The sequence below is a fragment of the Bos indicus x Bos taurus genome, chromosome 4 (assembly GCF_003369695.1).
Source record: "Bos indicus x Bos taurus breed Angus x Brahman F1 hybrid chromosome 4, Bos_hybrid_MaternalHap_v2.0, whole genome shotgun sequence".
Classification (NCBI taxonomy): domain Eukaryota; kingdom Metazoa; phylum Chordata; class Mammalia; order Artiodactyla; family Bovidae; genus Bos; species Bos indicus x Bos taurus.
In genome coordinates, this window is record NC_040079.1 from 53,269,458 (window position 1) to 53,295,575 (window position 26,118).

The following is a 26,118-nucleotide window of genomic DNA, read 5'->3' on the forward strand; positions in this document are numbered from 1 at the left end:
GGGAACTGGGGAGACAGAGAATGAAAATGCCAAAGAAGAAATCACTGCAGACCTTTACTTCCTGCTTGCAAATCCTGGACCAGGCTCTGTGGACCAGAAGTTGAAATTATTGCCTAAATTAAATCTATGGGTTTTCTTCGTCTAGTCCTCCTACAACAGTCAAATGAAATTGGGGTCAGCTCTTTACCTACAGTGTTTGGGTTTTCTAATTTAAAAGGTGACATCTACTAAATGGTTTTCCCAGGTGGCTCAGTGGTAAAGAATCTGCCTGCCGATGCAGGAGATGCAGGTTCAGTCCCTGGCTTGGGAAGATCCCCTGGAAGAGCAAATGGCAACCCACTCCAATATTCTTGCCTGAAAAAATCCTGTGGCAGAGGAGCCTGGCGGGCTACAGTTCATGGGATTACAAAGAGTCCACAGACTGAGTGCGCACACACACACATCTACTAAATGGCAGTATAGAGATGCCTTTGTTTTGATCCTTTTTCAGAATGGTTACTACTGAAGGGTTTTTGGTAGCCTGGAGAGGGTGGCAGACAGGCCGGGGCACAAGGCAGGGGTTCTTGAGAAAGATGTTGAGTAGGAAAAGGGTAACACTGGTGGGCGGAGAAGGGAAGGCTGCCACGGGCAGTGTTAGACCATGGCCAGGGTGAGAGCTGGCCGCTCAGCTCTGCTCACAGGTCCACAACTACTTTCCTCTTCTCCCTACAGGTTCTAAAGGAACCAACAAAGAAGGAGGAGGTCCTGCAAATTCTCGAGGGGGGAGCACACCTCCAGCCCTGGGAGATCTGTTTGCTGGTGGTTTTCCAGTTTTACGACCAGCAGGCCAGAGGGATGCAGCAGGTAAGGAAGAGTTCAAATTGGCTATCTTTGACTCTTATCTTGCCTTGCGGAACCAACAGGGCAGTCCTCATCTGCCCATAAGTGACATGTTTAGAGTGAATAGTCACGTGGTAGGAGATCACCTCTTTGGAAGCGTAAGTACTAGAAGTTTTCAAAACACAGAATTGTTTCTAAGGGGTCTTTGAAATCCTCATCCTGTTTAAATCATCCTATTGTAATCACTGAAGAAGGAGGTGCCATAGTGTGGAGTGTTTAGCAATGGTGTGATCGTGGCCCACACTGCGAAGTACGGATGTAAATCACAATAGAAGGTCTTCATGACGTCACTGTGGACTCACTGGCAGTGGTGAGTTGTGATGGGTCTCTAGCATCATGTCTGTTAGGTGTTGCTATGTAACAAACCCTAAACATCACTGGCTTGTATAGAATGTGTAATGAGACTTCCATGCAATATGAGGTCTCCTGGAAACATACACAAATGGAAGGAGGAAGACATATTTCATCTTTTGATAAACACCCAGGCTCAAAAGCTGATTCCTTTCATGTCAACAAAGCCCCCTTGATGCTCTCGAACTGGCCTTTCCCTACCACTTCATGGTCTGCTCCTGTGTTTCTAGTTGGATTTCTAGGGCTTGCGTTCATGTGATGAAGGAAACCCTTTGCTTGGTGCTTATTCTCGGAGCCCTGTCTGCTGCCTGGTTTCCTTGCCAGAGCTGATTCTGACTCCTGTGGGTCTCCCCTTGAACTCACACTGCTCAGCTCTCTGCTTCATCCCAGAATGGGCATGCACATAAGCTGGGCAAGGATTTGTGCTGTCCTTGCTTCTGCTGCTCACATGGTGATACAAACGGGTTTGCCCATCTCTCATTAGGTTGGCCATTTAGTAAGTAGAGGCTCCTGTACTTTAACTGACCCACTTTAAGGGTTTTGGAATCTCAGATACACGGTGCTCTCAGACACTTAAAAACTTAAAGATTAGTTATTCAGGGATTGATTCTGCTGCTCAAACTTGTTACCTCTTTAAAGTCATCTGGATGGTGGGTAGAGAGGGAGGCCTTGCCTTGTCTGGAGAGCTGCCTGGGTCCTCCATCTTCATCCCTGTGGACTACTGAAAACAGGCTGGAGCACTTGGAGGCAGCAATCTCTGAAGGTGACGCCTACCCTAGACCTCATAGAAAATGTCTCATGCTGGAATAGCAGGTGGTAGATCCTGACCCTGAAAAGGCCAGGTGGGGACCTCCTGCTGCTGCTCATGGACAGTGAGCCATTCTGGCAATGCTTGCCTTAGCACCCTGGTGGAACCAAGTCCGTCAGGGTGGATGCATATGTGCAAAGATATTATCTCCTCCACAGCCATCTAAAAGAAAATTTCAACAGAGGAATAATGACAGCTCCACCCTGCCTCCAGAAGAGCGTTCCGCAGTTGAGACTCATGTCATGAGTCATGTGTCCATGTGGCTGTCGCATCATAGCCAGAGTAGGGTCATCCGTTTGGAAAGCCAGAAGTTACTGTGGTCCTGCTCACTTAGTTTCAGCCCCAGAGTCACCTCTTCCATGCCCTTCCGTGATCGGCCTGACTTTTGGCACCAAATACTTTTAGCACCCGGTTCGGTAAACACACTGGAGACTCAGGGACTGAAAAGCTCAGAACCACCAACAGCTGCTGGCATTATAATTTGATATGAAACCTGTGTTTCCTATTCTGCAGCACGAGGAAGCTGAAGGTGTGAGAAGCAAACGTTTTCTAGTGGTTTCCAAATATTTTCATAGAGATTATAGAATATACAGGTGCTGGAATAGGAAAAATGTATTCCCAAAAATTCCTTTTAGGGAAAGTGCATTTATTTGGAAGAAATGTCTTAATATGCCTCCTGAGTGGAGAGTGATACTCCAAGGACATATTTAAGTGACTGCAGAACTTTTGTGCAGTAAACAAGGAGAGGGACTTTTTTCTCTTTGAAGTGACAGAGGGAAAAAAGGGTAAGAAGTGGCAAGTAGGGTGAAAGGGTGTGCAAAGAGTGAGGAGGCCCCAACCAGGGAGCACCCTCCACCCGAGTCTTCCATGACATCCACCGAACACAAATGCCTACTATGAGCAAGCTGTTGCTGTTGGCATTGGATTTAAAGAGGCATTGGATTTCAAGTTGGGGCTGATGTGGTGAAGGATCTACAGGGTAAGAAAGCCAGGAGATCAGGAGACAGCAAGCTGCTTAGAAATGGGCAAAAGCCCTTGGGAAAGGGATCTTTGAGTTTCCAGAGGGTATGGAACTGGGAGGTTCAAGGTCATTGGACCTGGATCCCCAAGGCAGGGAGTATTCCCACTGACTTTCCAATCACCTAGTATATTCAGGGAATCTTGAATCTCCTTTCAAATCAGAAACAAAGTCCATGTTGACAAAATGCTGGAGTGAGGAAAACCTCCCTCATCAGGAGCTTCTGGTTGGTACACCCACAGATGCGGCTGACTGGCCTGGAGAATAACAGGGTAGGGTGAGGGTGGCCTTGAGAGGAGGAAGGGTGAAGGAGGTCAGGGCAGCCCTAATCCTGGTCAGAGGGTGGAGGTGGGGTGCAACAGGAAGCTGGTGCCACAGCCACATCTGGCAGCTCCAGCTGGGCTTGTCTCACCGGCGGCCAGTGTGTTTCTTCAGGTAAGGGCCTTGGGCTGGCCCCCTTGCGTGCCAGCTGCTCCACCTGCAGCCTCCAGTGGCCGTGCGGGAAGAGAATGACCACCATGAGGTTCACTGAGGTCGTGCTGGACAGAGCCCCTCGCTAGGGCGCACACCCCGCGCTGAGCTAACCCAGAATTCTCTCACTTTCAGGTGGCAAGACCAGCCAGGGCCCTGGCTCCCGGGCGCCTTCTCCACGGCTTCCCACCAAGACTATCAGCGGCCCATTCAATCCCCCTGCGTCTCCCAGGCTAGGCAACGCCTCTGAGGGGCATGGCGCGGCCAGGGCGGTACCCCCTCGCCCCAGCGTGCCCGCCCCACCGCCTCCAACCCCGCCCCCACCGCCCCCGCCCCTACCGCCACCCCTGCCCCTGTCGTCCCCCGTCAAAGCTCCGCTGGTGTCCCCACCTGGCCCACCGTCTAAAGGGAGCCCGCCGGTGGTTCCACCGCCTCTGCTCTGCCCACCGCCTCCTCCTCCCCCGCCACCCCCGCCACTCCCGCCGCCCCCGGCCTTGGGTCCCAGTGACAAGGCAGCGAAGCCTCAGCTGGCCCCCTTGCACCTACCGCCCGTCCCGCCCCCGCTCCCTCTGCTCCCTCCCTGTGGGCACCCGGGGCTCAATGCGGAGGCTGCCAGCCCGGCCCAAGACGTGCGGGAACCTCCCGCCCCGCCGCCCCCGCCACCTCCACTCCCCCTTTACGCCTCCTGCACCCCCAGATCCTCTTTGCCTGCACCCCCTTTGCCAAGTGCTAACAGCAGCAGTGAAGTCCCACCCCCGCTGCCCCCCAAGTCCCCCAGCTTCCAGGCCCAGCCACCCAAGCCCAGCGGGCAGGCCTTGCCAGCGCCGCCCGCCCCTCCAGGATCTCAGCCATTCCTGCAGAAGAAGAGGCCGGGCCGAGGCCCCGGTAAGCACTGCTGTTCTGGTCCAGGGTGGTCATGTCAGAGGATCATTTTTCTGACCGTTGGCAGCAGCTCTGGAGGTGCTATGGACACCCCCAGAGGCCTGCACCTGTGGCCCACTTGGGAAAACCTCAGGACATCTTAACTCTGAATTTTATTTTAGATCAGACCGGTTCAGTGCCCTGTGGAGCACAAGAAAAACTTGTTTTATATGACTTTATGCTGAGGTATTCAGGTTAGAGACAGGAAACCAGGGTAAGGGAGCCTGGAAGACTTGTCCAAGATGGTGCAGACCACAAGCTAGGGATTCTGGCCTTAATCACCATGCCATGACTAGCTGTGTGACCCAGGGCGATTCCTCAGCCTCTTTGTGCTTTCTTTTCATCTGTGAAATGGGCATAGCAATAATTCTCCCCTCATGCAGTTGTCAGAACAGTGAGATCTAGAAAAGTCTATTTGTTTTTACTATCACCATTCCCCAGGTTGAGACAGCTATAAGCGCAATTGTTTCCAGAACCAGCTCTCCTGTGTAATTTTTGTCTGAGTTATTATAGTCTGGCTTCCAGCCAGGATTTTCATCGATCCTGAGTAGATTAGTTTAGCATTCTGCCATATTTTTGGCAGGTTCTCCAACTGACTCAGGAAAACTGAGGGTCCATATTTTCAGCCAAACTTTAAAAATAATCCCTTCATGTTTCCAGCATAGATGATCTGGATTGAATATACATGCTTCATGACTATGATTTCCATGAAGTGATGAGGCTTCAGTCACCTTTGGTGTCCTTCTAAATGGAAAGCACACTACACATTCACACACACCCATGTACACACATACCCATGTATACACACACACATGTACACACACACATACACACATGCATGCTGAGTCTTTGTGACCCTATAGCCCGCCAGGCTCCTCTGTCCATGGGGATTCTCCAGGCATGAATAGTGAAGTGGGTTGCCATGCCCTCCTCCAGAGGATCTTCCTGCCCCAGGGATCGAACTCACTTCTCCTGCAGTTCCTGCGTTGCAGGCAGATTCTTTACCACTGAGCCATAGGGGAAGCACCCCACACACATACACACACAGACACACACATACACTAATAAATATATGCACACACTCATCAAAACCCACATCCACACACATAGCCCAACATATATCCACAATTACACACACAGGCTCATATTCCTTGATTTTTCAGAAAAAAAATTTTTTGAGACTTTTTTTTATTAATTGAAGTATAATTGATTTACAATGTTATATTAGTTTCAGGTATACAACATAGTGAGTCTATATTTTTATAGAGGATACTTCATTTAAAGTTACTATAAGATTTTGGCTATGTGCCCTGAGCTGTACATTACATCCTTGTGTCTTATTTATTTTATACCTTGTAGTGGGTACCTCTTAATCCCCTTCCCCTATCTTGCCCTGCCCCGACCCCTCCCTGCTAGTAATCACCAGTTTACTACAAAGATAATTTTTATCTTTTATTTACAAAGATAATTCTCTGTATCTTTGAATCTGCAGAAAATCTTTTGAAGCAGAAAGTTTCTTAAATATATATCCTTGAATTAAAAATAATACAAGCTCATTGTAGAGCAAATAGAAAAAAATGACATCACCCATAATAACATCACCCAGAAGTAAAAACTATCGTATTTGGATGTGTTTCTTTTTTTTCTTAACATACCTACATATTTACATGGTTAATATGATTTTGTATACACTATTTTCTATTCTGTTTTTATTTAATATAATATTAAAAGCAATTTTGATGTAATTTGATATTTATGAAATTGTAAAAATGTATCTATAAGCATATTAATATGATAATTGATATGTACCATATTTCTAGTGTTAAGATATTTAAGTTGATTCCATTTTTTGTTATTACAAATAATATTGCAGGAAATACATTTATAACAATTGTAGTCTACATTTTAGATTTTTATTTTAAAGGATAAGTTTCTGAAAGGGAGTTCCTGGTACAAAAAGCAAGGATATTTTTAAGGCTTTTGATCACAAGAGATAAGATTTTAATCATTCTCTTCTCAACTGACTAATTATAATGTCCAGCATTAGTACTAGTGAGCCCCTTCTGAGGCTCATGATTCCTAAATGTTTAAGATAGGGTGAAAAAAATCAGTGCTTTAGATTCAGAGAGATCTGAGTTCGAATCCTGCCTTCCCACCCTCTTCTGTTTTTAATGTCCTTAAACCTTGCTTTTTTTAATTTGACAAATGGAAATAATAACAATAACACCTTTTACAAAGGATTGTCATACATACCAAGTGAGGAAGTATGCCTGGGGTGCTTTGCCTGGGGAGAGGGGTAGCTAGGGGCTCAGCAGCCTCACTTCCTTCTCTCTGACCAAGTGGAGAGGCAGCTTCTCACCCAGAAGAGGGGTCCACAGCCCCTTATCCTCTTTATTCCCTTTGTGGGAACAAGTAAATCCTAGTGGATCCTGGTACAGAGGAAGGGAAGACCAGCAAGGGAGAAGAGGGAGACTGAGAAAGGGAAAGGCAGAGGGAGGAGCTGAGGACTGAGGAGCGCTGATGGCCCTGGGGAGGCCAGCTTCAGCGCTGCAAACCGGATGCCGGGATGGGTGCTTGTCTGGCCTCTTCCACTGTGTCTTTGGACATGAAACTTGGCTTTCCACGGACAACATGAGGGTAATTGCTGCTCAGACCAACCACAGGGAAGAGCAGGAGATTGTACTTGTGAACATGTTGGCACAGATACTAATGGTGCAGTTGTCATCACTTCAATAGCAAAGTGAAGAGTCGAGTACCCAAGTTGATGTGCCAAGGCAGCAGGTTATTAACTGCCAAATGAGTCATGCGAAGAAGTCTTGGCAAAGGAGATCATCAGGGAAGAATTCATGAAGTAGGTGGGATTTGAGTTGGGCCCTGGGGGCTAGGTAGGTTTTAAAGTTACTGGAAGGAGAAACCAGGGACTAAGGTGCAGGAGAATGAGTGTGAGCAGAAACGCAGGGGCAGGAGCAAGCCCCCGACAGCCTGCTCATCCAGCCCCACCCCAAGTCTCACCTGTAGTGAGTCCTTCCCTTGCATAGGATTGTGCAGTATCTTTACTTCTTTGGGCTGTACCATCTGATGACAAGGGTTGATACTATAATTGCAGCTAATATTCATTGAGCCCCAACTACATGCCACTTTAATTAAATCAACTCACTTAATACAGTCCATGGAATTCTCCAGGCCAGAATACTGGAGTGGGTAGCCTTTCCCTTCTCCAGGGGATCTTCCCAACCCGGGAATCGAACCAGGTCTCCCACGTTGCAGGTGGATTCTTTATCAGCTGAGCCATCAAGGAAGCCCAAGAATACTGGAGTGGGTAGCCTATCCTTTCTCCAGCAGATCTTCCCAACTCAGGAATCGAACCTGGGTCTCCTGCATTGCAGTTGGATTCTTTACCATCTGAGCCACCAGGAAAGCCCAAGAATGTGTATATATATATTATTATTCCCATTTTATGGATAAGGAAACTGAGGCACAGAGAGGTGGTGTTATTACTCTAGCAGGAGGACTGGGACACAATCCCAAGAAGGTTGGCTCGAGAGGCTGCCTTTTCATCATTATATCATCTTACACCCAAAGATCTCAATACCTCACCTCTCCCAGAAGATTATAGCATCTACCATCCTAGCATCTTCCATCTGAAAGTCCTGTATCTGAATACACCGTCATCTTCTCTGCCAGGGACCGGTGGGGGAAAACTCAACCCACCCCCAGCACCCCCTGCGAGGTCACCCACCACTGAGCTTTCCAGCAGGAGCCAGCAGGCCCTAGCCTGGACCCCAACCCAGCAGCCCGGAGGTCAGCTGCGGAATGGAAGCCTGAACATCATTGGTGAGTGGGGTGAAGGAACAACCTACAGGTTGTGTTAAATAGGGTTTCTTTTGAGGCTTTCTTGGGGAGGGGTTCCAGAATCTACTCCCTAACCTTCTGATTGAGACTACAGAGAGAGAAGAAAACCAATGTTTAAGTTCTGTGTGTGTGTGTGTGTGTGTGTGTGTGTGTGTGTGCGCGCGCGCACGCATGCACGTGCACACACGCACACCTGTCTCCATGGAGAAATCAGACATAAGACATGAAATCAGACATGGATGGAAGGCCCACCAGCACAGGATCAATTAAGGCAAATCTGTGGAACTAGGAAGGAAAGTTATCTTTGGTCAGGTGTGACCAAAAATCTTTGGAACCCTTGGTGGGCTGAACCACTGTCATACCCAAAACCTAGATCACAAAGCAGGGACTCAACTCATAAAAGAGGCACAAGACCCTTCTCCTCTTGCCATCAGGGGCTCATGGCAGAACTCGTTTGCTTTGGGAAGCCCTGATCCCCAACTGGACACAGGCTGGGCTCCTTCCCACCAGCCAGGCTGAGGACTCCTGTTCTTTCCACCCATCTCCACCCCACCTAGAGTTCTCCTCAGGAGCACAGGAAGGACGGCAGGCCACAGGAACTTGGAAGGGCCTTTGTTGCTGCCAGATTTCCCACGTGGGCCCTGGATAGGCCTGTGGCACTTCTGCTCCCTATGGAAGCTTCCTTAAGACATTGGTTGAAGGAAGTTGGGTGGATGATGGGAAGAGTCTGTGACTTCACTTGTCCTGATTCCCCCTTGTCCCAGATAAGTATTAATAGTAAAAGTTAAGAGGTGAATGGATGTCTTAGAAGGGAATAGCCCTGCCATTAAAACCTTGCACTGAGCAGGCAAAACTGTTTGCTTCTGAAAATTATTAAAACTCAGATCATCATAGTAATGAGAGTGATTTTGTGATTTCCCTTGTGTGCAGATGACTTTGAATCTAAATTCACGTTCCATTCCATGGAAGATTTTCCTCCTCCGGATGAGTATAAACCATGCCAGAAGATTTACCCCAGCAAGATCCCCAGAAGTAAGTACCACCTCGCTAAGACTCCTGGTTTTCCCTGACCCTCCAGAATTAGGTGCTTGGGTGCACTGACGGGCCACAGGCTATACAAAGGAACTCTGAGTATTTACCTGGGCCTGGGTGGATGATGTGGCACCAAGAAGAAGGAGGAGGAAAGGAGCTGGTTGGTTATCAGTCAGGGCAAGTGGACGTGCCTGTGGGGCTGCAAGGTAGAGGTGACCTGGACCAGGTTGAGCAGGGAGTACTCAGGTCTGAGGCTGAGGGGTAAGGTCAAGAGTGGCAACTAGCTTTGCAGGTCATCAGAGCCTTATCCTAAGCCAGGGATTAGCAAATATTTTCTTTAAAGGGCCAGAGAGGACATGTCTGAGGTTCTGCTGGCCATCTGGTCTCTATCACAACAATTCAGCTCTGCTGTTTTGACATGAAAGCAGCCATAGAAAACACATAAAGAAATGGGCATTGCTGTCTGCCAGTAAAACTTTATTTGGGAAGGCAGGCACTGGCTGCATTTGGTCTGCTGGCTGTATTTTGCTAATCTCTGCCCTAAATCACTACAAAGAAGAGTTTTAGTAAGTGCTGTGTAGTTCTTCAACCTTCAGACTCTAGTAACTAAGTTGGCTACATTTGGAGCCCATGGTAACTAGTCTTATCCCTGAGAATAGAAGAAAAGCTTTACCCTGACACAGCTCACCAGGGTACACAGGTGGCAGTCTGTGCTGTGATCCTCTCCTTTCAGAGAAATGTTCAAACGAGTGCCCACACCAGAACAATCTCCTGGTGATCAAGAAGTAATAATTAGTAATAATTCAACCTACTCACGAATGGACATCTTACAGACCAGAAAGGGCATTTGCCATTTCAAAAAGAAGATGTGCTTTGGGATTGAAATGGCATTGGTGGGCATGAGATACTGCAGGAGCCTCCTAGCACAATTAAATGAGCCTGTCCCTGCCATTCCTGGGTGCTGCGGAGAGAACCTTGTTGATTATGTGAGTGTGAGCCTGGTACAGTTCATGCTTATCTGATTACATTTCTTCTTACAGTTTTCCTCTTGTATTTCTGCCATTGACCTGTAACCCAAGATTAGAGGTCTTCAAGGTCTGGGAGATGACTTTGGTTCCATCAGATGAGGCTAATTCCATGCTCTTTTGTGACATTTCTGGAGCTGTCTCTGCCTGCTTGCGTGCTTTCTCTCTGTCCTTCTGACGCACAGCACACAAACCCCTAAGGCTTCGTGCTTTCAGTGCTGTCTTCCCTGCTCCACTCTGCAAGTATGAGCTGTTCCTTTCTTTAGTAGATGACTTTGTCCAGTTTTTTTAAATGCATTAGGTTCCTCAATTCACTAAACAGAATTACCATATGACCTAGCAATTCTACTCCAATGAATTGAAAGCAGGTGTTCAAACAAGATATCTGACAGGTATTCATAACTATTCACAATAGCCAAAAGGTGAAAAGTACCCGAATGCCCATCAAATGGTAAATAGATAAACCAAATGTGGTGGAGCCATGCAGGGAAATATTATTGGACAGTAAGGAATGAAGCAGGGATACATGCTACAACATGCATGGACCCTGATAACATTATGCTAAGTGAAAGAAGCAGACATAAAGGCCATGTATTGTGGGATTCCACTGATATGAAATACCTAAAATAGACAAATCCAAAGACACAGAAAGTGGATTTAGCAGTTGCCAAGGGCAGGAGGGTATGGAGAATGGGGAGCAACCGCTAATGGGTATGGGTTTCCTTTGGGGCTGATGAAAATGTTCTGCAACAAGGTAGAGGTGATGACTACACAACCATGGGAATGTATTAAATGTTGTTAATGGGAAATTTTATATGTATTTACCACAATAAAAAGAAAGTGCAAAACCCTATCACTAGGAATCTTTGGGAAAATGCATAGCTCACAAATATTCATTAACTTTAATGGCGATAGTAAGGGTGAAGTCATGATCGTATGGACAGATACTTATTAAGTCCCTTAGCACTGGAGAGATTTAGATAAACGATCCCCTTGATCTGTCCTTGAGAGAGTCACGTGCTGGTGAAGGAAGAGAGGACAGACAGACACTGAAATATAAAATTTCACTCTGGTGTTCCCAGCCAGACTGTCCTCATCATGGTCAGTTCACTGGGAAAATGGCTGATTGTTTTCATCCCAACTCCTTTTTTCTTTATATTTAATTGTGGTTTAAAAAATAGATAACATGAAATCTACCATCCTAACCATTTTTGTGTATACAGTCCAGTAGTGTGAAATGCATTTACACTGTTGTACAACCAGTTTCCAGAGCTCTTTTCATCTTGCAAAACTGCAACTCTATACCCATTAAACAATTCCCCATTCTCCCCTCCCCTAGGCCCTTGGCAACCATTGTACTTTCTGGTTCTCTGGTTCTGAGTCTGACTACTTTTGGTACCTCATATAAGTAGAATCATGCTATATTTGACTTTTTGAGAGTAGCTTATTTCATTTAGCATAATGTCCTCAAGGTTCATCCATGCTGTAACATGTCACAATTTCCTTCCTTTTTCAGACTGAATAATATTGCATTGTATGTATTTATCACATTTTGTTTATCTGTTTGTCCATCAATAGACACTTGGGTTACTTTCATCTTTTGGCTGTTGTGAACAATGCTGCTGTGTACACAAATGTACCAATAATTCTTTGAAACCTTGCTTTCAGTTCTTTGGTGTATATACTCAGGAGTGGAATTGGATGACATAGTGATTCTATTTTTAATTTTTTGAGGAACTATCATACTGTGTTCCCTTTTACATTCCTATTAGCGTACACAAAGTTTCCAGTTTCTCCACATCAGCACCCACACTTGTTATTTTCTGGTCTGGGTATTTTGTTTTGTTTGTAGCCATCTTTATGGGTATGAAGCTGTATCTCATTGTGGCCCAACTCATTTTCTAAAATACATTTACTTTATACTTATAGCAAAATTGGCTACCATTATATCCATTAGCTGAGAAACTTCTCCACCAGACACTGAAGTAAGTAACAGCTCGATGTGGTTCCCACCATAACATCAAAGAATTAGATGTCCCAGTACTAAGAGAATCAGAAGACATGCCTGTGCCAAAGTATTTCAGCTTTTACGGAGGGCAGTTAGGTAGTAAGGACCTCCGGCCTAGTGTGCTTATCTTAGCCACGCCTGACTATTACTGGTGACCACATCCCTTCGTGTGGTCTTCCCTGATGATCACTCCAGATAAAATAGCAGCCCTTCCTGTCATTCTCTTTATGCTGCCTCATCATTTCTTTAAAGCACACATCATCTCCTGACATGTTATATATTTACCTGTCTCCTGTCTATCTCCCAAGTACAGTGTAAGGCTCTGGAGGGCTAGGATAATATCAATTTTTATTCACTGCTCTATTGTCAGCTCCCAGCATGGGGCCAGGCACTTGTTTTTGTTTAGTCGCTAAGTCTTGTCTGAGCCCACCAGGCTTCTTTGTCCATGGGATTTTCTAGGCAATAATACTGGAGTGGGTTGCCATTTCCTTCTCCAGGGGATCTTCCTGACCCAGGGATCGAACCCACATCTCTTGCATTGGCAGGGGAGTTCTTTACCACTGAGCCATTAGGGACAGGCACTCACACTCAAGAAATAATTGTTGAATTAATCAATAATTCAACATACATACATATATTTTAAAACATACATATATTTTAAAACATACATACATGTATTTTAAAACATACATATATTTTAATATATTGCTAAACCATTTACAGAAGAAATTTGAAAAAAACACGAATTTCCAGCAATGAGGTAAAATAGGGCAGAGCCACTGGGTGGGATGTTCTGCATCTATTATAGTAGTGCTGTTGAATATTTAGTGACATGGGAAAATGTCAATGCAACCTTGAGAAGAGAAACAAAACAACCCAGTATACTAAAATTACATTAAGTAAAACCTAGGGGCTTCCCTGGTGGTTCAGTGGTTCAGAATTCGCCTTCCAGTGCAGGGAGTGCAGGTTTGATCCCTGGTCAGTGAGCTGAGATCCCACAGGCCTCACACCAAAAAAAAAAAGAATGTAAACAACAGAAGCAGTACTGTCACAAATTCAATGAAGGCTTTAAACAATGGTCCACCTCAAAAAAAAAAAAAACTTTTAAGAAAACCTAAATTAATTTTAAAAAGAAATTGTTTCATGAATTTATGTGGAGAGAGAGAAGTGGAACAAAGAAAGAAAAGAGAGAAGAAGCTAGAAATACATCCACTACAGTGTTAGGACTGGTTATCCCTTAGTCACGGAATGTTGGGTGATTTTTATTTTCCTCATGGCTCACTATTTTGTCCAAGTATTCTAAAATAAATATACATTACTTTTAAAAATCATTTAAACTAATTTTAAAATCCCAAATTATGGGGTGAGGGTCGATGATTAAGCCCACCCCTGGTCTGAGTGCCCAAGGAGGGAAGTGAGGCCCTATAGTGTATAGGGTGACTCTGTAAGTTCCCCAGATGGGGTGGTGGGTCCCTCAGACCAACATCAACTGTGGCAATGACAGCCAGCGAGGAGAGGAGAGGCTAGATATGCAGTTTCTAAGGCTTAGCTCTGGCAGATATGAGAATTATCATGTCCAGTGAAACGCGTCATGTCCTTTAGTTAGAGGCTGTGAGAGGCTTCCAGCATCAGAGCAAGGGAAGCCTTGTGAGGTTTCCCAGCCCAGTTCCTTCCAGGCGGGGAGAAGGAGCCATGCGGAAGTAGGGTGGCCTGCTCATGGCCACAGCTGGTGGCAGAACCAGGGCTTGAGGCGGGGCTCTTTGTTCCACATCAGCCAGGAGAGCCTGAGGCTTCTTCTTGACGTGGGCCGGCTGCCTGACAGACCGGAACAGCTTAGAACCAAACCAAGGGTGGGTTAGATGCCTTCTCAGGTGAGGGGTCTCCATGCAGAGGCCTAGGGAGACCCCCCGACCATGTGCCCTCAGCTCACTTGAGAGGAAAGGCTGCACCTGCCGTTAGAAAGGAAGCTACAGACTCAGTGGCTCTGTATTCAAAAGGGAAAATGATGACTCCAGGTTGCTTTTTAGAGTTCAAATCAACATCTTTCTGGATAAATATATTTTTAACAGCATCTTTTTCTTGTTTATAAAAGATAGAAAAACAACTACTCCCAGGGAAGCCCAATTATTTTGGCTAACCCTCCTGCAAGTAATCATACAACATACAGGTCACAGAACATACAGGCCCCTGGGGAACACAGCTGAGGGCACCCTAACTCTGGCCCAGCCCATGTATCATCACCACAGGCTGCACTGGAATCATCTAGTAAGAGCATCCTCTTCTGGTTTGCATCTCGCTTCATATTTGTTGAGCTGCTTTGGGATAGGAAGGGAAACAGAAACTACCATTCCATTTAACATCTGTGTCATACAGATAGGCTTCCCCAGCAGCTCAGCCAGTAAAAAATCTGCCTGCAGTACAGGAGACCCACATTCAGTCAGGAAGATCCCCTGGAGATCCCACTGTAGTATTATTGCCCGGAGAATCCCATGGACAGAGGAGCCTGGCGGGCTACAGTCCATGGAGTTGCAAAGAGTTGGTTAGCGTTGCCAGTGAAACGTTTCCAGTCACAAAGAGTTGTGCTCTTGATTGCATGCCATCTGCCTCTCGTGTCATGGTCCAATCAGTATTCCTTCTCTGCATGTGAGGCCAGAACATGCAGCATCCCATTTGTTTCAAATACACAATGTGATTCTCTGCGCCATAACTGCTACTTTCCACCTGATGCCATTTGGACCCTACCTCAGAGAGATCGAGTTGCCCAGAGCTGACAGTTAGATCTGCCTCTCCAAGGAGTCTGTTTTCTCCTCCCCCAGCCCCTGGAATTGCACTCCAAGACTGGGAGACGTTCTGGGAGACCCTCCAAGAGACCCAGCTTTGATGGCCAGCCAAGTTTGTAAATCCTTTCTGGATACTTTCCAAGCCCTGCAGTATTTAGCCTCTTGTTGGTTGGCTACAGAACAAATTTTTTTTAACACATGAAAATATCTCTGTGTCTGGGGAAAGGTATAAGGCTGGCCTGATTTACAAATGACAAAAAGTAAAGTTGGAAGCCAGCGTGGCCCTCAGGCTGCTGCTCCTTCCACCCAGGAGTAGACTTGCTTGTTTAAGCCCCACTGTTCAGAGAAGTCTTTCATAGTCGGCTGCTCTGTAGCATCCAGCTCCGGACACACAGCCGTGTTAATAACCAGAGAAAGAGAGCCCATCTGGTTCCCAGGAGGCGGCAACAATGGTCACTCAGGCTGTTCTGTGTGCAATAGATACATGTGGTTGGGTAGAAATGGAAAAAGTCTTTCTTACTGCACATTGTGGTACCAAAAGTTTGAAAACCAGTATTTTAGTGAATCTGAAATACTCTCCTATAGGAAAACAGCCCATGTGAAGGACTATTTCCAGCAGAAGGGCTCTGTTTGTTGAATTCTAAGAGATCCTAGTGGCATCGCAAAAGGAAATATTTGAGACGCCACCCCCCAAGGGGATAGCTGAATTAAAAGAATCTTAGGTAACCCTGGCAACTCTCAGCCACCCTTTTCGAGCAACAGTGAAATTTCTTTTACAACATGTAGAGTTTTCTTTTCTGTTTTATGAAGAAATTGGTTATCCTTTAGCTCTGCTATTGTTTCCCATCATGTTTATAAAAACCAGTGGGCACTGTTAACCTATGGAGAAGCTTGTTTCGTTGCCCAGTTGTTCTCGCGGAGGGTATTTTGCCTCCCAGAGGACATTTGGCACAGTCTGGAGACATTTTTTTTCTTGACACAAATGGTCTCTGGGGTGTGGAGAATTGCTGTTGGCATCTAGTGGGTAGAGACTAAGAAGGCTGTGAGATCACCTACACCCTACAGGCAGCCCCCCTCCCCAAACAAAGAATTATCCAGCTCCAAATGTCAACAGAGCCAACACACCCCCCAAACAAAGAATTATCCAGCTCCAAATGTCAATAGAGCCAAGTTAAGAAACCTTGGTCTAAAGGAAGGCTCTTCTGTAGCAGACTGGAGTAAGTCTAAGAACAGTAGTTTCAGGGCCATACTGCTGCATGGAATTAAGTATATCAGTGTCTCTACTTTTCACAGGGGCTTCCCTGGTGGCTCAGCGGTAAAGAATCTGCCTGCAATGCAGGAGACAATGGAGACACATGTTCAATCCCTGGGTTGAGAAGATCCCCTGGAGGCCAGCATGACAACCCACTCCAGTATTCTCACTAGGAAAATTCCCATGGACAGAAGAGCCTGGTGGGCTATGGTCCATGGGTTCCCAAAGAGTGGACAAAACTGCAGCAGCTGACCATGCAAATTTGGCTAAAAATCTAGTACTTCCTGTGCCATTTGCCCCCAGAAATCTGTATCCTAGAACAGATGCATTCATTAATTTTTAAAGCATTGTAATGAAAATTACAGGACCCATTGGATTAGTGTTTTGTAAGTTGTAGAGATGCTTCTATGTGGTAGTTCAACTATATCATACAGTAACAGATTCTTAAGATGACTTTTTTTTTAATTTTATTTTATTTTTAAACTTACAAATTGTATTAGTTTTGCCAAATATCAAAATGAATCCGCCACAGGTATACATGTGTTCCCCATCCTGAACCCTCCTCCCTCCTCCCTCCCCATACCATCCCTCTGGGTCGTCCCAGTGCACTAGCCTCAAGCATCCAGTATTGTGCATTGAACCTGGACTGGCAACTTGTTTCATACATGATATTATACATGTTTCAATGCCATTCTCCCAAATCTTCCCACCCTCTCCCTTAGATGACTTATATGTTCATTTTGTAGAAAACATGAAAAGTGTTTTTAAGAGGTTTTAAAGAGCAATAAATACAAAAGGAATCAATTCAGTATATTATTTACATTTTTTAATGGATTTTTAAATAGTTGAAAGAAAGTGAAAGTCACTCAGCTGTGTCTGACTCTTTGCAACCCCATGGACTGTACAGTCCATGGAATTCTCCAGGTCAGAATTCTGGAGTGGGTAGCATTTCCCTTCTCCAGGAGATCTTCCCAACCCAGGGATTGAACCCAGGCTTCCCACATTGCAGGCAGATTCTTCACCAGCTGAGCCACAAAGGAAGCCTGAGAATACTGGAGTGGGTAGCCTGTCCCTTCTCCAGGGGATCTTCCCGACCTAGGAATCAAACCAGGGTCTCCTGAATTGCAGGCGGATTCTTTACCAACTGAGCTCTCAGGGAAGCCCTTTAAATAGTTGAGGTGTGTTGCTATTTATACAATTTCTAGCCTGCTTTTTTCTCCTACATTTCAAACATCAACCCAAATTATTTGAGTCTTTGTAGACACTCAGATGGCTGCTTGGTGCTCCATCATATGATAACAAACCCTAGATTTCCTGAACACTGCTTTTGAATGCAGATTATCAGTTTTTTTTAACTATCATAAATAATCTGTGATGGATATTTCTGCTTTTCATGTTAGTCAGTTGCACAGCAACATGAGTTGTTTTAAGGGCTTTGGGACATAGATATTTAATTCCTAGATGGTGATGGAAGCAGACAGAAAAGTCTTGTACCAAATGCAGCCGACATTTGGGACGCAGGGACACAGGGAGACTTTAGAAAGAGACAGGGACACCATTTGGATTACCTGGCTCACAGAAAAAGTTCTGGAATTCCTGGGAATGTGGATTTTAAAACTTGGCTAGATCAACCAAACCACATATCTGCCTATATACATACACATCTGTGTATACATGCCAAAAAGTAAAACCAAGCTGGAGGGATAAACACCAAACTTTTAGCAGAGGTGACTCTGGGATAAATAATTGGGATTAGAGAAAAGGGCAGGCAGAGAGGAAGCATTTTAGGGTTTTTCCCCTATTACCTTTTCTATATTCTTCAAATTCTTAATTATGAGAATATATGTTCATATACATATAACTTGTGTAATATTTAAACCTAGCATGTTTTAGAGAACGAGTTGGATCCTCATAGGCAGGGGCTGAGCTGTGTCAGCACATACTTTTTACTCCTTTTTTTAAACAACGCTAGCACGCCGCCTAGAGAAGGCGATGGCACCCCACTCCAGTATGCTTGCCTGGAACATCCCATGGACGGAGGAGCCTGGTAGGCTGCAGTCCATGGGGTCTTGAAGAGTCGGACACGACTGAGCGACTTCACTTTCACTTTTCACTTTCATGCATTGGAGAAGGAAATGGCAACCCACTCCAGTGTTCTTGCCTGGAGAATCCCAGGGACGGGTGAGCCGTAGGCTGCCGTCTATGGGGTCACGCAGAGTCGGACACCACTGAAGCGACTTAGCAGCAGCAGCAGCACAGCGCCAGCTCATTTGGGATCAGGACGCACGAGTGAGTCTGTAGCAGGTGGGGTGTTCAGAGCTGAGAGGCTCACCTGCATTTAGATGAGAGCCCTTCATAACTTCTTCTCCTTCCAGCACAGTGGACATGATGACTCTGTAGCCACGGTCTGTGACAGAGAAGCAGTGGGTGGAGACACACCGTCTAGGGCCAGGAGCCCGAGGGGTTCGGGTTGACGGGCTCAAGTTACCCTTGGTTCCTGCGCCTTTGCCCTGAGTGCTGGCGGAGCCAGACTTTGTGAAGCGCACAGCCGGCCCGCGGCCAACAGATGGTGAGATGGCTCCTGTGTCTTTCAGGCCGCACACCTGGTCCCTGGCTCCACACCGAGGCAGGCGGGCAGAGCTCTGACGACATCAAAGGCAGAAACGCTCAGGTAACAGAGCTCTCTGGTCCCTGAGTGTAAAACCGGGAAACCTCCTCAAGAAGCACACAGTTGTGGAGGTTTGCTTTCCCCTTCATGTTAATAGCTTCATGTTTTACCTGGGGGATGAAGCCACATGGGCACCTGTGTTTCCAGCTGGGGTGGACCCAGTGGTGAACCACTCATAATTTCAAAACCTGAAGAGTGAAAGAGGGCTTCTCTGGAATCATTAGAAGCTACTTTGGCACGTGGGACCCCTGGGAATCCCTCTGCAACCATCACCCTGTTCACTGCCATCATCCTTCCCTCGTTACCCGGGTCTGAGAAGCATGAAGAGAAAAACTCTGTAACATGCATAAAACATAACTCAATATTCTCTGTCATCTATAGAGTACCTGGTTTCTTACCACCACCACCCCCACCCCGGGGTGGGGCCGGGTTTCCACCATCAACATTGTCATTTAACTTGACCAATTTAGCCTCAAAATTCAAGTGCTGGTGGCTAGGGGAAAGCTGGGGGGAGGGGGAAGCAGAGAGCTGCCCGTGTAAGACAGTCTTTGAAGAAACACCCTCATGCTCGCACAAGGCAACCTGAACACAGCGTGTGTGTTTTCTAACCTGGGCGGAGATGACGCTTCTCACGGCACAGGACAGGGTCTCATCTTTAAAGGCCCTTTGTTTCTTTGAAAACAGGGATTCTCGTCCCCTCCTGGCCTCCAGTTTCACAGCTATGTGGCAAAAGGGCAGGACCCACAGTTTAGGTTGGAACCTGAAGGAAAGGGATGTGAGAAGGAATGAACTAGGTTCCTGGAAGCTGGGGGAGGTGAAGGTTCCTTGAAGGAGGACAAGCACCCTCCTCCCCTTCTCACCACAGCTGATCCAATTTTGAGAACTGCAGTAAACATTCTCAGATGATTGTAGGTTTAAAACTGGGTGGGTGTATGATTGTAGTTCAGAGAAGGATATATACAGAGAAAAAAAAGATGGAAGAATATACACAAAGTTGTTAACAGGCATTCACTCTGCCAGCTTATGACTGAATTTGACTTATTAGTGCATTTATGCAATTTCTGAATTTTCTGCAATAAATGCATTACTCCCGTGATCAGAAAAATATGGTAATAATCAAAATAATAGTCCCTACATTACACAACTTTTTATAGTTTAGAGAAGTTACATATGCTATTTCATTGGATCCTTTTTAGCAACTCTGTGATATAAGCTGGAGAGATTTATCTTTAATGCCTTTTTTTCATATGAGAAAACCAAGCTCCGAGGGGTTAAGGAACTCACCTGAGGTCACACATACAGACCTCTGACTCCTTGTCCAGTGCTCCTTCCACTGCGCCTCACTGCTTCTTTCCCTGGCAGGTCAGAATTGCCAGGACAGGAGTCACACTCACCTTCAGACGTTATAAGCATGATGGAACATTCCATACTGTCCAGTCCCTAACCTCATGGCAGGCACACATCTGAATCCCCTGAGCCCACAAAGTCTAGTCAAGGATGGACTGTAGTCTGTCTTGGGCATCCCATAGTCAAGAAGGTCTTTATGTCTAGGTGGAACCATGTTAATTCATTTTTCACTTCAGTGAGGCAAAAAGCAATTGCCCAGAGAAATCACGGGGTTTCAGACATGGTGAACAGAGCCCCAGGGGTGCTCTTCTTTTATGGGCCAGAGCCCACGTGATCCATGCAAGGCTGGGAGCCCTAAACAGGAAATCTGAAAGCCTGGGGCCCTTTCTCTCTTTTTCATTGCCTTGTCTTGAGATCGCCACCAAGGTCTTCACTTTTCTTGAGCTTCCCATCAAGCGGTCTGCTGGTACTTGGTCCCTAAAATGTTTTTTATGACATTCGGTCCCCACCTGAAACAAGCTACACTTTCCTTTTCCACCCACAACCCGCTGGGTGAAGACCAGCACCTTGCATATGATGGAACCATCAGACCCTGGCAGCCTTGCAGGCATGAGGGAAAGCCAGTCCTGGGGATGGTTCATCTACCTCTGACCCCACCTGGTAACACTGTTGTGTTTCCACAGTTAGCGCTTAAGACGCTCCGGTGAGAAGACGGATGAAGCCAACGTCCTGTGAGCCACCTGGAGGTCCATATGGCAGGGTGGGCGTCCCCAGGAGAACGTCAGACCTCACTATTCTCAAGTCGTAATTCAGCTGACACACAGGCTCTTAATGGAGCGTTTATTTATTGTAAATACGTGTTTTGCACAGGCTTTAAATCAGTATTATAGTCAACTATTATTTGAATAATTTAAAACACACACACATTATTTCTCCATTTTTTAAAGTGCACCTTGGCACAGGTGACAGCCTTGTCCCACCGCACAGTGTCCATTCCATGACTGTAAATACGTCTGCAGGCTGGCCCTCCCTAGACTCGGAACTGTTTTTAGACGATCCCTTAGTTTCCCAAAGTCATAGTATCCACAACAGCTTCTTATTGGCATGATTTTTCTAGTCTCATCACACAAACTGCAAAATCAAACCAGGTAATGCCTTATGAATGACGCGGCTCCCCGAGAGTAGCGTGTCCCTCACCCAGATGCTGCCACATGGCCCCTCCTGCTCCCATCCTGCAGTACAAGGATTCTTTTGCTGCCTCATGTAAATATAACGCAGATCAAAGCCAAGAGTGGCCTCAGTCCCTCCAAGGCTGACCACAGGGCCCCTTGTGTAACTGAACAGTCCTGCAGGTAGCCAACGCTCTTACTGTTTACACTGCCCCTCGTGCCCACGTTTCTGCAATGGTCCTTCCTGTCCCGCTGAGCCCCCATCCTGGCAGCCAGGGTGAGGTGAGCTGAAGGAGATTTCAGTATGTTCCCTGCAAATTAGAAACCTACATAAGTCATCATTAATTCTGTCTCAGAAATGTTTTCTTTTTCCTCCCCTGAGTGCAGGGTTTATCATGGAAAGCATGACATGAAAAAGTATAGACTAAAACATATTCTGAAATACCTGCCTCAAATATCATGTCCCCCGCCCACCCTTAGGGAACCTGGATCCACCCATCAGGTAAACCTTAGCACCTTTCTGAGCTGGTCTGAGAGTCCCCCAGTCCCTGTGGTGGCACCCCTCTAGAGAGGAAAAGTATATGAGTTCAGCTAGCCCTGAATATGGATGGGTCAGGACTGGCTGTGACCTGTGGCTGCTCCTCTCATGCCCTTTTTCTGGGGCTGGCAAGGGAATGAAAGTGTGTTTTTGCTTGCTGCCTGACCTCATCCTTGGAGGAAAAGCTGTGACTGAGGAAGGAGAGAAAAATAGAAAAAAGCAGACTGACCCCTCATCTGTGCTCAAAATAGCTGCAGATTAAAGGAAATCCGGGAGAGGTGGAAAGAAAACAGTGAAAAATGTTTCCTCTGAAACAGCCCACTCATACCCTCACATCTTGAGGATGTAATGCCCAGAATACGCCATGCGCAGAAGGCAGACTGTTAGTGGGGTTTTGGCAAACATGTGACCGCATCCACCACCTCCTGTCTGGAATGGAGACTGACCCTGAGATGGTGTCCACCATCATTGTGTACTCTTCTCATTCCAAACAGAAGCCACTGAGCAATGTCAAGTTCCCTCCCATGGGGAATAAATCACGCCAAACTATAACAGCTAAATCAATGACAAAGAAGCTTTTGCAGGTCATCAGCTGTGCGTATAGCTGATCTGTCTTATTGGTTCTGCAAGCTTTCCAAAAGGTCAGAACTTTTTTTATATAACACTATCCACTCCACCTCTCTCCCAGTTGTACAAAATCATTACAAGGGTTTTTTAACAATCATGATTAAGAAGGCGCTAGACCAAAGCCGTTCCACCTTCGGAGTAGACTGCCTGCTCCGATGAGGTGTTTACATCCTGATGTTCTGCACCACTGGGATAGAAATTCAAAATAAAACTATTCAAGGTCAGAGGGAAGAAATGTGCAGAAACCAAAAATTGCCATTAGGGAAAAATCTCAGGAATCTGGCATCACATCTCTCCTCCAGACCCAGCACTGAATTCCTGCCCTTTGAACTCTTGCGGCAGGACAAATACTTCACCTCTGGACCACAAACTCAAACAGAGTGCCCCTCCCATCCTCGAGGAATCTCCCCAGCGCTGTGGTCTGTGACTCTCCCAGTGTTTCCCGTGTATTTTATATTTATTGATCTTCCCTCTGCAGATTCATTTCTTTGTATTAATAAACTTTAATAAGTGGGAATGCTTCCAGTTGTTTACTTGTTAAAGCTGATTGACGGTCGCCGGCACCAATCTAAGCCAACCATCTTTAAGGATTAGAAGGGCTCAGACAGGATACTGACACAGGACCCAGCACTTGCTGTAACATTCTGGGTTAGAAATGGAGCCTTTCTTTTTGGAGGTAAACTATACCTAAACTAAACTACAGAATGTTTTCCTGATTTTTGTAGCTAATTAAACGAATAGGTGTTTGAGAAAACCAAGCAAGGGAAAAATTCAAATGTATTTTGTAACAAGTAGATAACACTATACTTATTCACTTTTATGAATATCAAACATGCTTACAAATTCTGCTAAATTGTGTTGAAATGGAGCAGCTTTCAACTTGAAGTGCACTTAGCACCACCCCCTCAGCTTAGCAAATGCCTTAAAACATCTGTGTGGAGCAGTCTCATCGCCATCTCCATTATAGTGTCTCCCGGTGCCCTCTTTGGAACCTGGTACAGGGGACATAAGGTTTGCCTGATAGGTATGTTGGCTTCAGGGAAACATGGATCTGAATCTTGATTCTGCATCTTACAAGTTTAGGAAGTAACAAGTTTAACCAGTCTATGCCTCAGTTTCCTCATCTGTAATATAGGGGCATAAATATGTCCTTAAGTGTATAGTGGTGAAGATGGACTAACATAACACCTGGGCAAGCCTTTAACCCTCAGGTCACAACAGACCCAGGTATCAGTGCACACAGCCACACACACACACAAACATACACACTGCAGGGTACGAGTAGTTTGCTTATTACACATTCAGTCTCACACTCAGCTTTCACTGGCTGTGTCTCAGGCATTCCAATCAGATGTTCACTGAGCTGCTCAGATTCCTAGCTCTGCTGTTGGATAACAAGGAGACAGCAGTAATTACAATTCATAGATGCTCCTGAAATAAATCTCATCTAGAAACTAATTTCAAAGTTAACTGCTACACACTTTGCATCTGAATTAGTTAAGGACCTGACTTGTTTTATCTGCTGTCTTTATTAGCAGAGGCACAGATAAGCTCTCACATAACCAAAAGGGCCCATCTGAGTGCAGAAGAAAAGCAATGGCCCAAGATAACTGACCAAATGGATGATGAACTTTAAAGTCATTGACTGTGGAGGAGGGGGAAGTGGCCATAGTTCCAGGCAACTGGAAGTTCTGGGTAGAAGAGGTGGTGCCTAGAAGGAGAAGGGGAGCAACTTAATGGGAAGGGCTGTGGACTCCAGAAGCAAGTTCCAGGTTCTCAGACCATGCCCCCGGAGGCCTGGCATCCTTCACGAACCTGTTACGAACTGAACTGCATCCTCCAAAACTTCCCATGCTCAACTCCTAACTCCATACCTCAGAAAGCAACCTTACTTACGAATAGAGTTGTTGCAGATACAAGTTCAGATGAGGTCCTACTGAAGTATGGTGGACCTTTAATCCAATGTGACTAGTATCCTTATAAAAAGGAGAAATTTGGACACAGACATATACACAGTGAGGATGCTGTATGAAGTCAGATTAGGGTGATGCTTCTACAAGTCAAGAAATGCTGAAGATTGCCAGCAAACCACCAGAAGGTAGGGGAGAGGTGTGGACAGGTTCTCCCTCACAACCCTCAGAAGGAACCAACTCTGCCAACACCTTGATCTTGGACTTCTAGCCTCCAGACTGTGAGATAATAAACAGCCACCCAGTTGGTGGTCCTTTATTATGGCAGCCCTAGCAAACTAATACACACTCTGTTACCCTGGAACTTTGCAGGAGTTTATGTTGATGGAAAAAGAGCTGAGAATAAAAATAGAGTCAACAGTTCCTTGTCATATAAATGGGGTCGTCATTTACTCTGACCTTGACATAGGTCATTTGTTGCCACTGACTAAGTCCTGTTTTCAAGAACAAGACATTCAGCTGCATTTCCCTGTCACATGGAGACAGAATTATTGAAGGAACCTGGCATTTCCAGGTCAAGCTGGTTTCTTTCTTAAGTGGCATCCTTTCCTCTAACGGAGCTTCTATGGCTTTAAAATAAAGACACTTGGCATAGACGGCACCAGCCATTCTGATGATTTTTTTTAATTTGGTAAAATACCCATTAACATAAAATTTACCATTTTAGTAATTTTTAAGTGTACAGTTCAGTCGTGTTAAGCAATTTCAGTATGTTGTGTGACCAGTCTCCAGAACTCTTTTATCATCTTGCAAACCTTAAACTCAGTACCCCTTAAACAAAGACTCCCCATTTCCCTTCCCAGCCCTCCAGCACCTGGCAACCACCATTCTACTTTCAGGCTCTATGAGATTGACTACTCTTGGTAATTCATAAAAGTGGAATCAGATAATATTTGACTTTTTTTGAGAGTGACTTATTTCATTTAACATAATGTCCTCAAGGCTCATCTATGTTGTAGCATGTGTCAAGAGTTTCCTTCCTTTATAAGGCTGAATATCCCATTGCTTGGCTATATGTATCATTGATTCATTCATTGATGGATACTTGGCTTGCTTCCACTTTCTGGTTATTATGACTAATGCTAGTATGAATACAGGTGTAAAAAAAATCTCTTTGAGATATTCCACCTTCAACTCTTTTGAGTATATACTCAAAAATAAAATTGTTGGCTTATATGGCTTAATTCTTTTTAATTTTTTGAGAAACCTCCATATTGTTTTCCATATCAGCTGTACCATTTTATATCCCCATCAACAGTGCAGAGGGTTACAATTTCTCCACATCCTTACCGACACTAATTTTCTGTTTTCTTGATAACCATCCTGATGGGTGTGAGGTGGTATGTCACGGTTTTGTGTTTATTTTAAAGAGTGAGTTTATCCACGAAATGGATAAATGAAG

At 45.5% G+C, this 26,118-nt stretch overlaps 1 protein-coding gene across 6 annotated transcripts in view; it reads left to right on the plus strand.

The window, feature by feature from the left end:
- Window positions 1-25,900, plus strand: part of WIPF3 (WAS/WASL interacting protein family member 3) — an 85,344-nt gene extending 59,444 nt beyond the window's left edge. For 2 of the 6 annotated variants that reach the window (XM_027539426.1, XM_027539420.1), the window contains 6 exons: window positions 712-843; window positions 3,663-4,412; window positions 8,133-8,282; window positions 9,231-9,332; window positions 18,992-19,068; window positions 21,096-23,263. In XM_027539426.1, coding sequence (XP_027395227.1) covers window positions 712-843; window positions 3,663-4,412; window positions 8,133-8,282; window positions 9,231-9,332; window positions 18,992-19,068; window positions 21,096-21,119 — 1,235 coding nt within the window. In that variant the 3' untranslated portion in view covers window positions 21,120-23,263. Of the gene's footprint in view, window positions 1-711; window positions 844-3,662; window positions 4,413-8,132; window positions 8,283-9,230; window positions 9,333-10,065; window positions 11,828-16,438; window positions 16,479-18,991; window positions 19,069-21,095; window positions 23,264-24,281 lie in introns of those variants that run through there. The other 4 variants (XM_027539421.1, XM_027539424.1, XM_027539423.1 and 1 more) reach the window with 4 other exon arrangements.
- The last annotated feature ends 218 nt before the right edge of the window (window positions 25,901-26,118 follow it).